The 12,474-nt window shown below is 41.5% G+C and overlaps 1 protein-coding gene across 2 annotated transcripts in view; it reads left to right on the top strand.

Annotated features, from left to right (window-relative positions):
* The window catches only part of LOC137327111 (succinate--CoA ligase [ADP-forming] subunit beta, mitochondrial-like), an 84,678-nt gene extending 79,504 nt beyond the window's left edge, over positions 1–5,174 (top strand). For both annotated transcript variants that reach the window (XM_067992570.1, XM_067992569.1), the window contains 3 exons: positions 1,785–1,905; positions 3,210–3,298; positions 4,185–5,174. In XM_067992570.1, the coding sequence (XP_067848671.1) occupies positions 1,785–1,905; positions 3,210–3,298; positions 4,185–4,259 (285 nt within the window). In that variant the 3' untranslated portion in view covers positions 4,260–5,174. The remainder of the gene's footprint in view (positions 1–1,784; positions 1,906–3,209; positions 3,299–4,184) is intronic.
* The last annotated feature ends 7,300 nt before the right edge of the window (positions 5,175–12,474 follow it).

The raw sequence follows: 12,474 nt of genomic DNA, 5'->3' as shown, positions 1-12,474 counted from the left end.
GTATTCTGCGGCGAGTGACTCACCTCCTGATTCCCCAAAGCCTTTCCACCATCTACAAGGCACAAGTCAGGAGTGTGATTGTATACATTCCACTTGCCTGGATGGGTGAAGCTCTAACAATACTCAAGAAGCTCGACCCCATCCAGGACAAAGCAGACCTCTTGATTGGCACCCCATTCACCACCCTAAACATTCACTCCCTTCACCACCGGCGCACAGTGGCTGCAGTGTGCACCATCCACAGGATACACTGCAGCAACTCACCAAGCATTCTTTGACAGCACCTCCCAAACCCGCGACCTCTACCACCTAGAAGGACAAGGGCAGCAGTCACATGGGAACAACACCACCTGTATGTTCCCCTGCAAGTTACACACCATCCCGACTTGGAAATATATCGCTGTTCCTTCATTGTCACTGGGTCAAAATCCTGGAACTCCCTTCCTAACAGCACTGTGGGAGAACCTTCACCACACGGACTGCAGCAGTTCAAGAAGGCGGCTCACCACCACCTTCTCAAGGGCAATTAGGGATGGGCAATAAATGCTGGCCTCACCAGCGACGCCCACATCCCATGAACGAATAAAAAAAAATCAAGCTCGTGCTGCTCACAGTTAGTTTGATTTGAAGGTACATACATACATGATGTAAACTTTATTTGATTAGTACACGTTTTCTAAGAAACCTAGGCAATGACGACCCACACAGTAAAATAACCACTTGTCCAGTTCTGCTTACTTTTTTCAACAACAGAGAGCTGTTTCTAATCTTTCCCCTTCACAATTCTATTTTTTTTTTACATATGTTATGTTTGCTTGAAGAGGTTAAATCTGTTTGTTTGCAAAACTATGAAGGACTGCCCTAGGATTTGAACGACACAGGATTTGAACGACACAGGCTGACCTGCTTTCCTCCAGAGCACAGAACTGTGGGTCTTCTCTCTATGGCCAGAGGCAGGTTTGACGATAACACACTGGGGATAATTTTCATTTTCCCCTGGGCGTACACCATGCGTTGTGGATTGGCCGCTCGTTACAGAAACCAGTTTTTATTTCCATTAATTTCAATAGAAATGAAAATCAGTTTGTAGTTGAAAATCTACCCTAGTGTGTGCATTCTAAGAGTTACAAGAGTAACTCAGGGTACCTATTAAATGAAACAAAAGCAAAATACTGTGGATGCTGGAAATCTGAAATTAAACAGAAAATGCTAGAAAAGACTCAGCAGGTTAGACAGCATCTGTGGAGAGAGAAACAGAGTTAATGTTTTAGGTCGATGCTGACCTGAATGTTTCCAACAATTTCTCTTTATTACCTATTAAATAAATTCTGTATGACTTATGTTAAAGATCACAGAAAACAACGTGACGTATTTAATATGTGTACTGAATGCAGTGAATAATATAACAGTTGTAACTTGAAATTTAGTACATTTTAGTTGAATATTAGGTGACCCCAATCAGATCCTCCTTACTATTGACTTCTATTTTAGACTGATTTTATAGGAGTCATTTTCCAATTTTGCCTCCCAATAATTTCACCCTCCTAGGGAGCATATGCCAACATTCCTGATATGCTATTCCGGCTAGCAGAACTTAGTACAGGGAGTGCAAATTAGTACTATTACTCCTTATATACATTGCCAATGCATAATTTATACAATTATTATTGATGAGTAGAGAAGTAAGTACTTTTGATACAGCAATCTGACTAAAATGTAGATTGATTTGTCACTTTACCCAGATGGTTTCATTATTACTTTAAAAAGGTCCCTTCTTTCTCTAGGTACTTGCTGTCATGGTAAATATATTTGGTGGCATAATGCGCTGTGATGTAATTGCTCAAGGTATTATTCTGGCTGTGAAGGACTTGAATTTGAAGATTCCTATAGTTGTGAGATTGCAAGGTGAGCATTGTGGTTTCCACTCATTCAACTACAGAGAGGCATTTACTTTTGTCCAATTGCTTTCTGCTTTATTTCCACAGGTTGGCCTCTTCCTTGGTGCATCAGTTAATGGCCGCTATTAGAATTTCATGATGTAAATGCTCTTCCCAACACTTTTACACTTTAATCATTCATTCCCCCCCATCATCTCGCACCCTTCACTTTGGGTGTTGGGGCTAATGACTTGTCTGAGATTGGTGACTTGCTGTCTGGTGGAACCCTAAATGCCAGCATTAGCAGGGAGGGGAAGTTCTAACCTGTTCCCTGCTCTGAAAAATAATACTGTGCATCAGACTGCCTTTAAAATAGATTTTCAAAGATGAATCCATTCTCTGCAATTTCCACACAAAAAAACCCCTGTGGTCACGATAAAGGTGAAAGTTTATTTTTCTTCAATGAGATTACCAGAATCAGGAGGAACAGGCAGCCGCACATTATGTAGCATGACGTGATTGAAGGTGACGGGATGTTACAAAGCTTGCAGTGTGACAGCTGGCTATACAACTGCTTATACATTCTTTTCAAATGCACTTTGCAAAAATACATTTTAATGTTCTGCTGGGAAAGTACTCTGCAGGTACATTTAATTTTCAAAAATTACTTCTGTGACATTCAGCACAAGTTTTTTTTTCTTCACAAAAAGCAATGAGGTGATTGAAAAATATTTCACCGAAGCAGCACTGCAGAACTTGTAGGTTTTTACCATTTTTAAAATTCAGCTGGCCTTTTTCTCTCTTCTGAAAATCCTTACCTATCAGTGCCTTTAGACCTCGCCTCCGAGTCAGAAGGTTGTGGGTTCCAGTCCCACTCCAGAGACTTGAGCAGATAATCTAGACTGACACTCCCAGTGCTGTACTGAGGGAGCGCTGCACTGTCGGAGCTGCTGTCTTTCAGATGAAACATTAAACCGAGGCCCCTTCTGCCCTCTCAGATGGACATAAAAAATTCCGTGGCACTATTTCAAAGAAGAGCAGGGGAGTTCTCCCCTGGCCAATATTTATCCCTCAACCAACATCATGAACAACAGATTATTTGGCCATTATCACATTGCTGTTTGTGGGACTGTCCTGTGCACAAATGGGCTGCCACATTTCCTACATTACAATGATAACAACGCTTCAAAAGTGCTTCATTGGCTGTAAAGTGTTTTGGGATGTCCTGAGGTTGTGAAAGGTGCTATATAGCTGCAATTCTTTCTTTCTTTATTCGAGGTACTGTGTGCTGTGTGCACCGAATGCTCAGTGTCTATTATCTTTCATCTACAGGCACTCAAGTTGATGATGCCAAAGCACTGATTGCTTCCAGCAGCCTCAAGATCCTGGGTTGTGATGATTTGGATGAAGCTGCTAAAATGGTAAGCGACAAGTCGCTTGAGAAACTGAAACAAACCACCCTCCAGTCCCGAGCTCAGTAATCAGTGGAATTTAGCGGTTTTGGGAAATGTGCTATCGAGCAGATTGTTTTGACTGACTTGGCACCAAGCGAACTGTTATGTAGAGAAATAACAGTCTTCCTGGGCTGGCTGATTTTGTACGTTTTCAGCTTGCACCGTGTTACACTGAAATCAACATTATCATTAAGTACAGTAATCGAGATTCTCAAATGTAGGGAGTAGCTTTATTTCTGTAATATTAACTACATTTAAACACCTAAAACACATTTCAATAAAACATTTAGAATATTTTCATTATGCTGGCCTTGATGTGCCTCATCTCTTTCCCTCCCCACCCCCTCCCTTTCCACCATTGCTGCTCCTTTCCCATTCTCTCCATTCTGTTTCTCTTTTAACTTAGTTTTACTTCTTTTCCCCTTTCACCCAATCTACTTTTGTTCCTTTTATCTTTCCTTTAAATAGCAAACATTAAACACCCGCTCTCATCCACCATTTTGGGGATGTGAACAATTTTCCAAAATTTGGGTTTTGAATGGACTCCCGAGATACTGTTTTTTAAAAAGCCAATCAAAAGCCAGAATAGTAATGATTGACGTGGTGACCCAGCCAATGCCTAATGCGTTTTATTTGTCAAGCAAGAAGGAGCTTCCTACAGTTGAATAAACTACGATGTGGCACTCCACGGGTTAATTGTTTGAATACCAACTGACTAATGCCAGTCCTTTGTTCCTACGAGAATTGTTTTTTAAATTCAAGTTAATTTTGCCACTCTAGTTTTTCTCTCTTGACTTTGCTCAACCTGGAATTGCTTATTCGGTGCCCTCTCAACGGTTTTCTTTGCCTGCAGGTTGTAAAGCTTTCAGAAATCGTGTCATTGGCAAAGGAGGCACGTGTGGATGTCAATTTCCAGCTGCCAATTTGAGGCGTACATTAAAGAAATGAATTCCTATGGTGTTCACAATTGTGGTAGCCCCTTAAATTGTGTTCTTCCCTTTGTTTCTCTTTGTGAAGGGACTCTATTACCCAAGTTACAATACTGCACAAAATTTAATGTTGACTTGTTAGCATGGACATTTTTTTTTAGTGTTGCATCTCTAAATATATAGAAGCAGGCAGGGATGAAATGTAATGCAGACATGGGTAGATTTTTAAATTATTACCTATGAACTATTTAAAGTTTGCGTGCGTAATGAGTTGCTCTCCAAATCTCATAGAGCACTGATTGGTTTAGCTGGTCGATCCTGCAGCACAGCTGCATGACAGAGCACTAAGTCTGAATTGATCTGTGTTTATATATAACCGAGACCATAACCAGGCTCCCAACAAACTATCACATGCTTTACTGTTTAAAGCATCACTGACGTGTCTGCACTCTTGTCTGTCTTGAAACGCACAGGATGTTTTTTGGGAATGCATTTTATGCAACGGATATTAACTCATTAATTACAGCATTGGAACGGTCTAACCTGTACACATCCCTCCACTGCGACGCACCAAATGGTATTGACATTTCAACAGAAGTGGATTTATTATTTCTAAACACATGTCTGAGGTACTCCAGATCAATTTCCATACAACATAGTCCCTTCTACGAAAGAGAAGTATGTTCAAAGATATTTGTTGCTGCTGTATTTTGTTTGACACTGTAAACTACAGAACAAAAATTATTATTAAAAGAAAAACGCACATTGAATTGTACCCTTGTGTATGTAGCAAGGCATTTCTGTAATATGATGTTTAAGCCTCATGGGCTAGAGTTGGAACATTTAAATATGCATTATTATGGAAACTCTGGTTATTGTATTCAACAATAAAATACATTTCAGTTGCTTGATAACTGGGTTTCTATGAAAATTATTGCTACCTTATTCAGATTGAAAATGTATGAAAACTCGGTTGTATTTTACGGCCAGACTAATTAACTCCACTGCTAAGCTTTCTACTGGATGAAGTAGTCATTCTATATTACTTTGTAGTGACTTGTTGAAGAGATACATAGTTTGTACAGTACAGAGCAAATGTGTCACTACTCCACAGGAGAGGTTGTACAACATTTGGCAGGAAAAATCAGAGAGCAAGTTATTATCTTGATGGCAAGAGACTGGAAAGTACTGCAGTACAAAGGGATCTGGGGGTCCTAGTGCAAGAAAATCAAAAAGTTAGTATGCAGGTGCAGCAGGTGATCAAGAAGGCCAATGTTGGCATTTATTGCTAGGGGGATAGAATATAAAAACAGGGAGGTATTGCTGCAGTTATATAAGGTATTGGTGAGACCGCACCTGGAATACTGCATACAGTTTTGGTCTCCATACTTAAGAAAAGACATACTTGCTCTCGAGGCAGTACAAAGAAGGTTCACTCGGTTAATTCCGGGGATGAGGGGGGCGGACATATGAGGAGAGGTTGAGTAGATTGGGACTCTATTCATTGGAGTTCAGAAGAATGAGAGGCGATCTTATTGAAACATCTAAGATTGTGAAGGGGCTTGATCGGGTGGATGCGGTAAGGATGTTCCCAAGGATGGGTGAAACTAGAACTAGGGGGCATAATCTTAGAATAAGGGGCTGCTCCTTCAAAACTGAGATGAGGGGAAACTTTTTCACTCAGAGGGTGGTAGATCTGTGGAATTTGCTGCCCCAGGAAGCTGTGAAAGCTACATCATTAAATAAATTTGAAACAGAAATAGACAGTTTCCTCGAAGTAAAGGGAATTAGGGGTTACGGGGAGCGGGCAGGAAATTGGACATGAATTTAGATTTGAGGTTAGGATCAGATCAGCCATGATCTTATTAAATGGCGGAGCAGGCTCGAGGGGCCGATTGGCCTACTCCTGCTCCTATTTCTTATGTTCTTAACACAATAGGCATTGTTGTTTTTTATAATCTGAATTATAATGTCCTCCACTCTCCATACTTCAGCTCATCTCGAACTCTGCTGCCCGTATCCTGTCCTGCTCACCCATCACCCCTGTACTCACTGACCTATATCTGTTCCTAGTCACCCAATGCCTCAAATGTCAAATTCCCGTCCTCATGTTTACATCCCTTCATGGCCTTGCCATTCCCTATCTCTCTAACCTCTTTCAGGTGATGGTTTCACAGTGTACTTGTAAGTACAGAAATAAAGTTTTGGTTAATACAAAATTGTCCAAATTATATACTGCATGACCAATAAAATATTTTGCTTTTTAGATTTCACTACGTTAAAGACACAAAATAAATGCAAGTTGTTATTAAATAATGCTGGCAGATCTCCCATAGTGTTATTCACGTGAGGATACGGTGTTTTAAACTACAGGGGTATCATACCATGTAGCTCCCAATGTACTAGTAAGAGTCGAACTCCTCGGCCTGTGCTCTTGGAGAAAAATAAAAACAAAATGGTCTATTCCACTCCCTAATTCTATGTGGCATTCTCTATCTTCCTGTTTGTCTTTCAGCCTTATTTTCTCTCTTTCCCCCCCCCCCCCCCCCCCAGTGAGTGACTCTTATACCTTCCTCATTGTGGTGTCTTGCCTCAATTTGTCTCAATTTATTTCTCGCATTTCGCAGTTTGTGTCAGTCTTTTCTGTATCTCTCCCAATCCGTGTGGGTGTCATACATTCTCCTTTACCCCTGTAGCTCAATTCTTATCTCTTACAAGATGGTATCAGGTTGGAAATGGGTGCAGGAAACAGGCAGAGAGAGGCTGTTCCAGGATGTGATGAACATACAGAAAAGAAGGATGAGTAAAGATGAGCAGGTGCATTAAACCTGCCTAATCCAGACCATAGTGTAATCACGTACACTATGCCCCACCATCTAATCCTGTATTCTCCTAAGAGAAGCAGAAAACCAGAGAGAAATAAAACCTATGGCCAACTCAGGAAAACTGAAAAATTTCTCACTTCAAAAGCGTGTTACTGGCTCTGAAGCCATTTGGGACGTCCTGAGGCCATGAAGGGCACTATATAAATGTAAGTTCTTCTGCTTCTCCAACTCCCTAAGGCAATCAAGGGAGGCTCCAGGAGATGTTGGAAGCCCATAATGTCTCATAATCGCTGCCAACTAGTTACCGTCTGTAGTCTCAAATGTCCTCTTTTAGGCATTTGCCAAGTTCCTTTTTAAAGAACAGCAATAAATCCATACCTACCACATGTTCAGATGGTCTGTTATCAGAGAGTGATGACTCTGGAAAAATACTTCCTGGCATCTAACCTAACTCTGCCTAAGGATTTTATATACATGCCCTGTTGTCCTATCATCCCCATCTATCTCAAATAACCATCCAATTTGACTAAGTATAATCCCTTCATCATAAACTTAATCATATCCTCTCTAAGCTTGCATTTCTCCAAAGTAAATAGTCCTAACTCTTGTAATTTGTTCAAAGAACCTAAAGCGAAGTATTGTTCTAGTTGCTGTCCTTTGCATCTTCTCCAGAGCCTTGAGAGAGAAGGGCCAGGGCTAAGGCAGTGGGGGGCAGAGACCAATAGGAGCCATAGGGTGATGGGGCTTGGGGTTGGCATGTGGGAGGCAGGGGAACAAGGGCACAAAGGAGGTTCAGGCTTCATTTGAATACAGCCAGCAAGCAGTGGGCACCAAAACAGGCACTCGGCTGCAGTTCACCAGTTGTGGGAGGGCAGGGAATCATCCGGGGGGAGGGGAAACGGCCGGATTTTTGTGGAGTCAGGAGGAGCACTCCTGCTCTTGACTCTTTTGTGGAGAGGTTACCAGCTTTGCTCCTTTGTACTTCAAAATTGCAATCCGTGTCATACAATGGTGTAGGATCCTGCATGAAACAGGTGGGCATGCTGCGTGCCCATTTACAGGCCTGCCTACAAATTGCATCAGGTGCTCCTTGGGTGTCCAAAGTCCAATTTTCCTCTGTAGGAGTCTGAGAAGACTGCTGAGGAGGTCTGGAGTTTGAGAATACTGGAGGAAATTAGATCTTTAATACCTGGGAGGGTCACCCGAGGTTTGGCAACACTGGGATTTGGGAGCAGTTTGCGTGGAGGCAGAACTCACTGGAGCAATTTGGGAGCATAGATAGTGGCTATGGCTAACCTGGGAGCACAGATACCAGCAGTGGGTGGGCTGGGGCTACAGACAATGGCTGTAGCTGTGGCACCACAGATAGTGGGAGAATATACTGTGGCCTCAGCTGCAACAAGAACACAAGACAGTGGCCGTGACCACACCTGAAACATAGACTGCGGCTGCCCAGGAGAATAGACAGCTACTTATCCTTCTGTCGAATGGAGCAGGTGACAGCACGAGACTGAGCAAGGGTAGTGAGGTGACTGGTGCAAGGAGCACTGAAAATATCAAGATAGAAGGTCCAGCAGAAGAAAGCAGGCTTCAGGAGAGGAGCAAAACCCAGACCTGGGGCTTCTTTTAAGTGGGTAGATGACTGGAGGCAAAACTTATTGGATGGAATTCCAAGAGAACGTGACAATTATTGGAGTAAGTTTAAATATTTTTTTCCCCAAATTATAGAAATTTTTGAGTGTTACAAATTGTGTTTTTTTAACGTGTATGTAAATAATTCGGTTGGCTGAGGAAACTGTGGTGGCTGAAAGAAATAAGAAATAAATCGATCGATTTGTTTTTGCAGCAGTTTTTCTTTTGTTGATAACTTTGGAGAAAAAAATTGGTTGGTTAATTTTGTGTGGGTTGGTAGTTCGTGATTTCTGCCTTTCTATTGGTTTGTGATTGATTTTCCTATCTGTACATATTTCAGAAGAATCAAATGTAGTTATTTGAGCAAGTGTGACATACATTTCCGCACACTATGGACATGCACTCTACACAAGACTTTTCATTATAGATGGACACCATGACCATGGGGAGTCCAACACTAGGGGTCATAAATGTAAGATAGTCCCTAATAAATCCAATAAGGAATTCAGGAGAAACTTCTTTACCCAGAGAGTGGTGAGAATATGGAACTTGCTACATCATGGAGTAGCTGAGTCAATTAGCATAGATGCATTTAAAGGGAAGTTCAATAAGTACATGAGGGAGAAAGGAATAGAAGGATATACTGATAGGGTTAGATGAAAAAGAGTGGAAGGAGGAACACGTGGAGCATAAACACCGGCATGGACCTGTGAGGCCAAATGTCCTGTTTCTGTGCTGTAAATTCTAAGCATGCACAGTTGGATCATTTCCTTTGAACACTGTGGAAAATGCACTGTTCAGAGAATAAAGATGAAAACCAAGGGACTAGAAGGCAATCTTTAAAAAAAAATTGACTCGGTGTAAATACCAATTGAACCATGTGGTTAATGCTTAAGCAGAATTCTTAAGACAGAATTAGAGATTGTAGGAACAAAAGATTAAGGCTCGGATAACCATCTAAAGGCGTCTGAGACAAATGTAAGCAGCATCTTTAGTCACTAATGTTAAAATCCACAGGGGTGCCTTACAGATAGATCCGCATTAACTTAATGCCAGATTGATAATTATCAGCAACTGTTTCACCCAGTAAGGGGGCTGGCTGCTCAAGAAATTGAAAATCCCATTGATCATCACTTTGTTATTGAGACCCTTAGTGAGATTAATGACATAAAATGAACCCAAGAGGCTATTTTAAAAGCACTGGGTACAAATGAGTTTTTAGTCGGCCACTGTAACATTTTAATGAAGCAGAATAAACCTTTAGAAGAAGGGGAAATTGATTTCTGGTGAGGAGGAAATCCCATTACCACTGTACAAAAGGCAATAGTCCTCTTAGATTACTTTGGTACAATTCTGATTAAATTTGGATTATAGTTCCACAAAGAGACTTTGCTGAGTTGGAAAACAATTTCACATTAACTGTGTCCTGGTCATTTCCAATAAATCATTTTTTAATGGTCTCGCACCTTAATCGTGCTTGAAAAATATTCAGTTTATTCCTGTTCATTTGAAGTTGCCCTGCAATATAAAGAGCATCTACCTTTTTTGTGGCTTGGAAAAAAAGTAAATTAAAACAAATTTCTAATCTCCTATCTGGCCTGGGGCTTGTTAATTTTTTTAAACTTGTGTTTAATTCTATGTTCCTAGACCAACTCAGATAGCCTGTTTGCATCTACATCAGTGGTACAGGTCAAGGGTCACACACTCCCCCAGGGCCCAGGCAACTCAGTCTCATCTGTGTTTATATATTTTTTTATTTGTTGGCTCGTCCTGTTCGAATTCTGTGTGCCTGCAGGTTTGGAAAAGGCTGATTTTAGCATTGTCGCCTCAATAGTGGATAAATCCTAAATCAGAACACCAAGATCACAGCAACTTGAGTCATTTGCATATTAATGGGAACTCGATTTAAATGTTATACGCGGCCCACTAAGACCCATTTGATGTTTCTGATCTATGTTGTCAATGGCTCTCAACACTTTAAATGACTGGATCACTTAACCCTTTCAATCTTCAAGGAAAACAATTGAAGTCAGTGTATCACCTTAACTAGCTATTCTGACAGGCAGGCTGAAATTCATGTTTCATTCTTGACAGAAGCAAGTCGTAGAGCTAAATAATTGAAGTCAAGAACTTGAACCCCTGCTACAAAAAATAATTCCCTTCACCTCCTCTCTCCCCTCAAAATAAAGATATTGTTTTTTTGGCTATGGAGAATATTTTTCAGACTCATTAGATATAGTTTTCTAAAGTTGCCCCTTTAACAACTGTGACTGCACTTCAAAAATCATTCAATGGATGCCTGGTGTTTCGTTCTTTTCTTCCTTCACTTTCATTCCTCTTCCCCTCTTCCCTCCTTCCAGACTTTGGTGTGACATAATTATGAGAGGCCCAGATAGAGTAGACAGGAAGTACCTGTTTCCCCTAGCGGAGAGGTCAAGAACTAGAGGACATAGATTTAAGCTGATTGGCGGAAGGATTAGAGGGGACATGAGGAAAAACTTTTTTACCCAGAGGGTGGTGGGTGTATGGAATTCGCTGCCCGAATTGGTGGTAGAGGCAGGGACCCTCAACTCTTTTTAAAACGTACCTGTACCTGCACCTAAAGTGATGTAAGCTGCAGGGCTACGGACCGGGTGCTGGAAGGTGGGATTAGAATGGGCACCTGGTTGTTCTTCGAGCCGGCACGGACACGATGGGTCGAATGGCCCCCTTCTGTGCTGTATCTTTTCTACGGTTCTTTAAGTAAAGTGAGTGTGGCTAGCATTTTCTATTGGGTAGGAGAGGGAGCGAGGGAGGGAGGTGAAGGGGGCAGGTTTCCTAGTCCAGTATGCAGTTGTTACAGTGCTGCAGTATTGTATATATAGATATCTTTATTTTAAATTGAAAATTATTTTTTTTAATTTAAAAAGTAGAACCTGCTCTTGGAAACTGCTAGGGATAAGACGTTTGCTTATTTCAGTTAAGCCCAAATTTACAGCATACATCTTTAAAGTATGTTTATAATTAAACATCTTGTGCCGAGAGAGGCCTGGGCCGTGAGATTAGAGGGAGGGATGAAGGTTTACAGTGGGCATATCAGGAAAAATGAGCTGAAGGAAAGGAGCTGGATTTACCAAAGTGATCAAAAGCAAATTATTGCGGATGCTGGAAATCTGAAATAAAAATAGAAAATGCTGGAGAAGCTCAGCAAATCAGGCAGCATCTGTGGAGAAAGAAACAGAGTTAATGTTTCAGGTTGAAGACTTTTTGTCAGAACTGGAAGATGTTGAAAGTGTTAAAGTTTTTGAGCAAGTACAGAGCCTGGGAAAGGGGGAGGGGGGAGGAAAGAACAAAAGGGAAGGTCTGTGAAAGGGTAGAGGGCAGGAGTGATTAAATGACAAAAGGGATGATGGTGCAAGGCAAGGAGGGTGGTAATGGGACAAGTAAAGAAACAAAAGATGGGTCTAGAGGAGCTGGAAATGGCAACAGTAGAACCATTTCCAACACCTGCTGTCCGAAAAAATGGGAGCAGCGGTTATGGTCTGAAATTAGTGAAATCAGTGTTGATTCCGGAAGGTTGTAAAATGCCTAATCAAAAGATGAGGTGCTGTTCCTCGAGCTTCCGTTGAGCTTCATTGGAACAGTGTAAGAGGCCGAGGACAGAGAGGTCAGAGTGGGAGTGGGAAGGGGAATTAAAATAGCAAGCGACCGGAGGCTCAGGGTCACTCTTGCGGACAGAGCGGAGGTGTTCAGCAAAGCGATCATTCAATCTGCGTTT

The sequence above is a fragment of the Heptranchias perlo genome, chromosome 11 (assembly GCF_035084215.1).
Source record: "Heptranchias perlo isolate sHepPer1 chromosome 11, sHepPer1.hap1, whole genome shotgun sequence".
In the NCBI taxonomy this organism is placed as follows: Eukaryota; Metazoa; Chordata; class Chondrichthyes; order Hexanchiformes; family Hexanchidae; genus Heptranchias; species Heptranchias perlo.
This window is presented reverse-complemented; position numbering and strand designations above follow the sequence as displayed.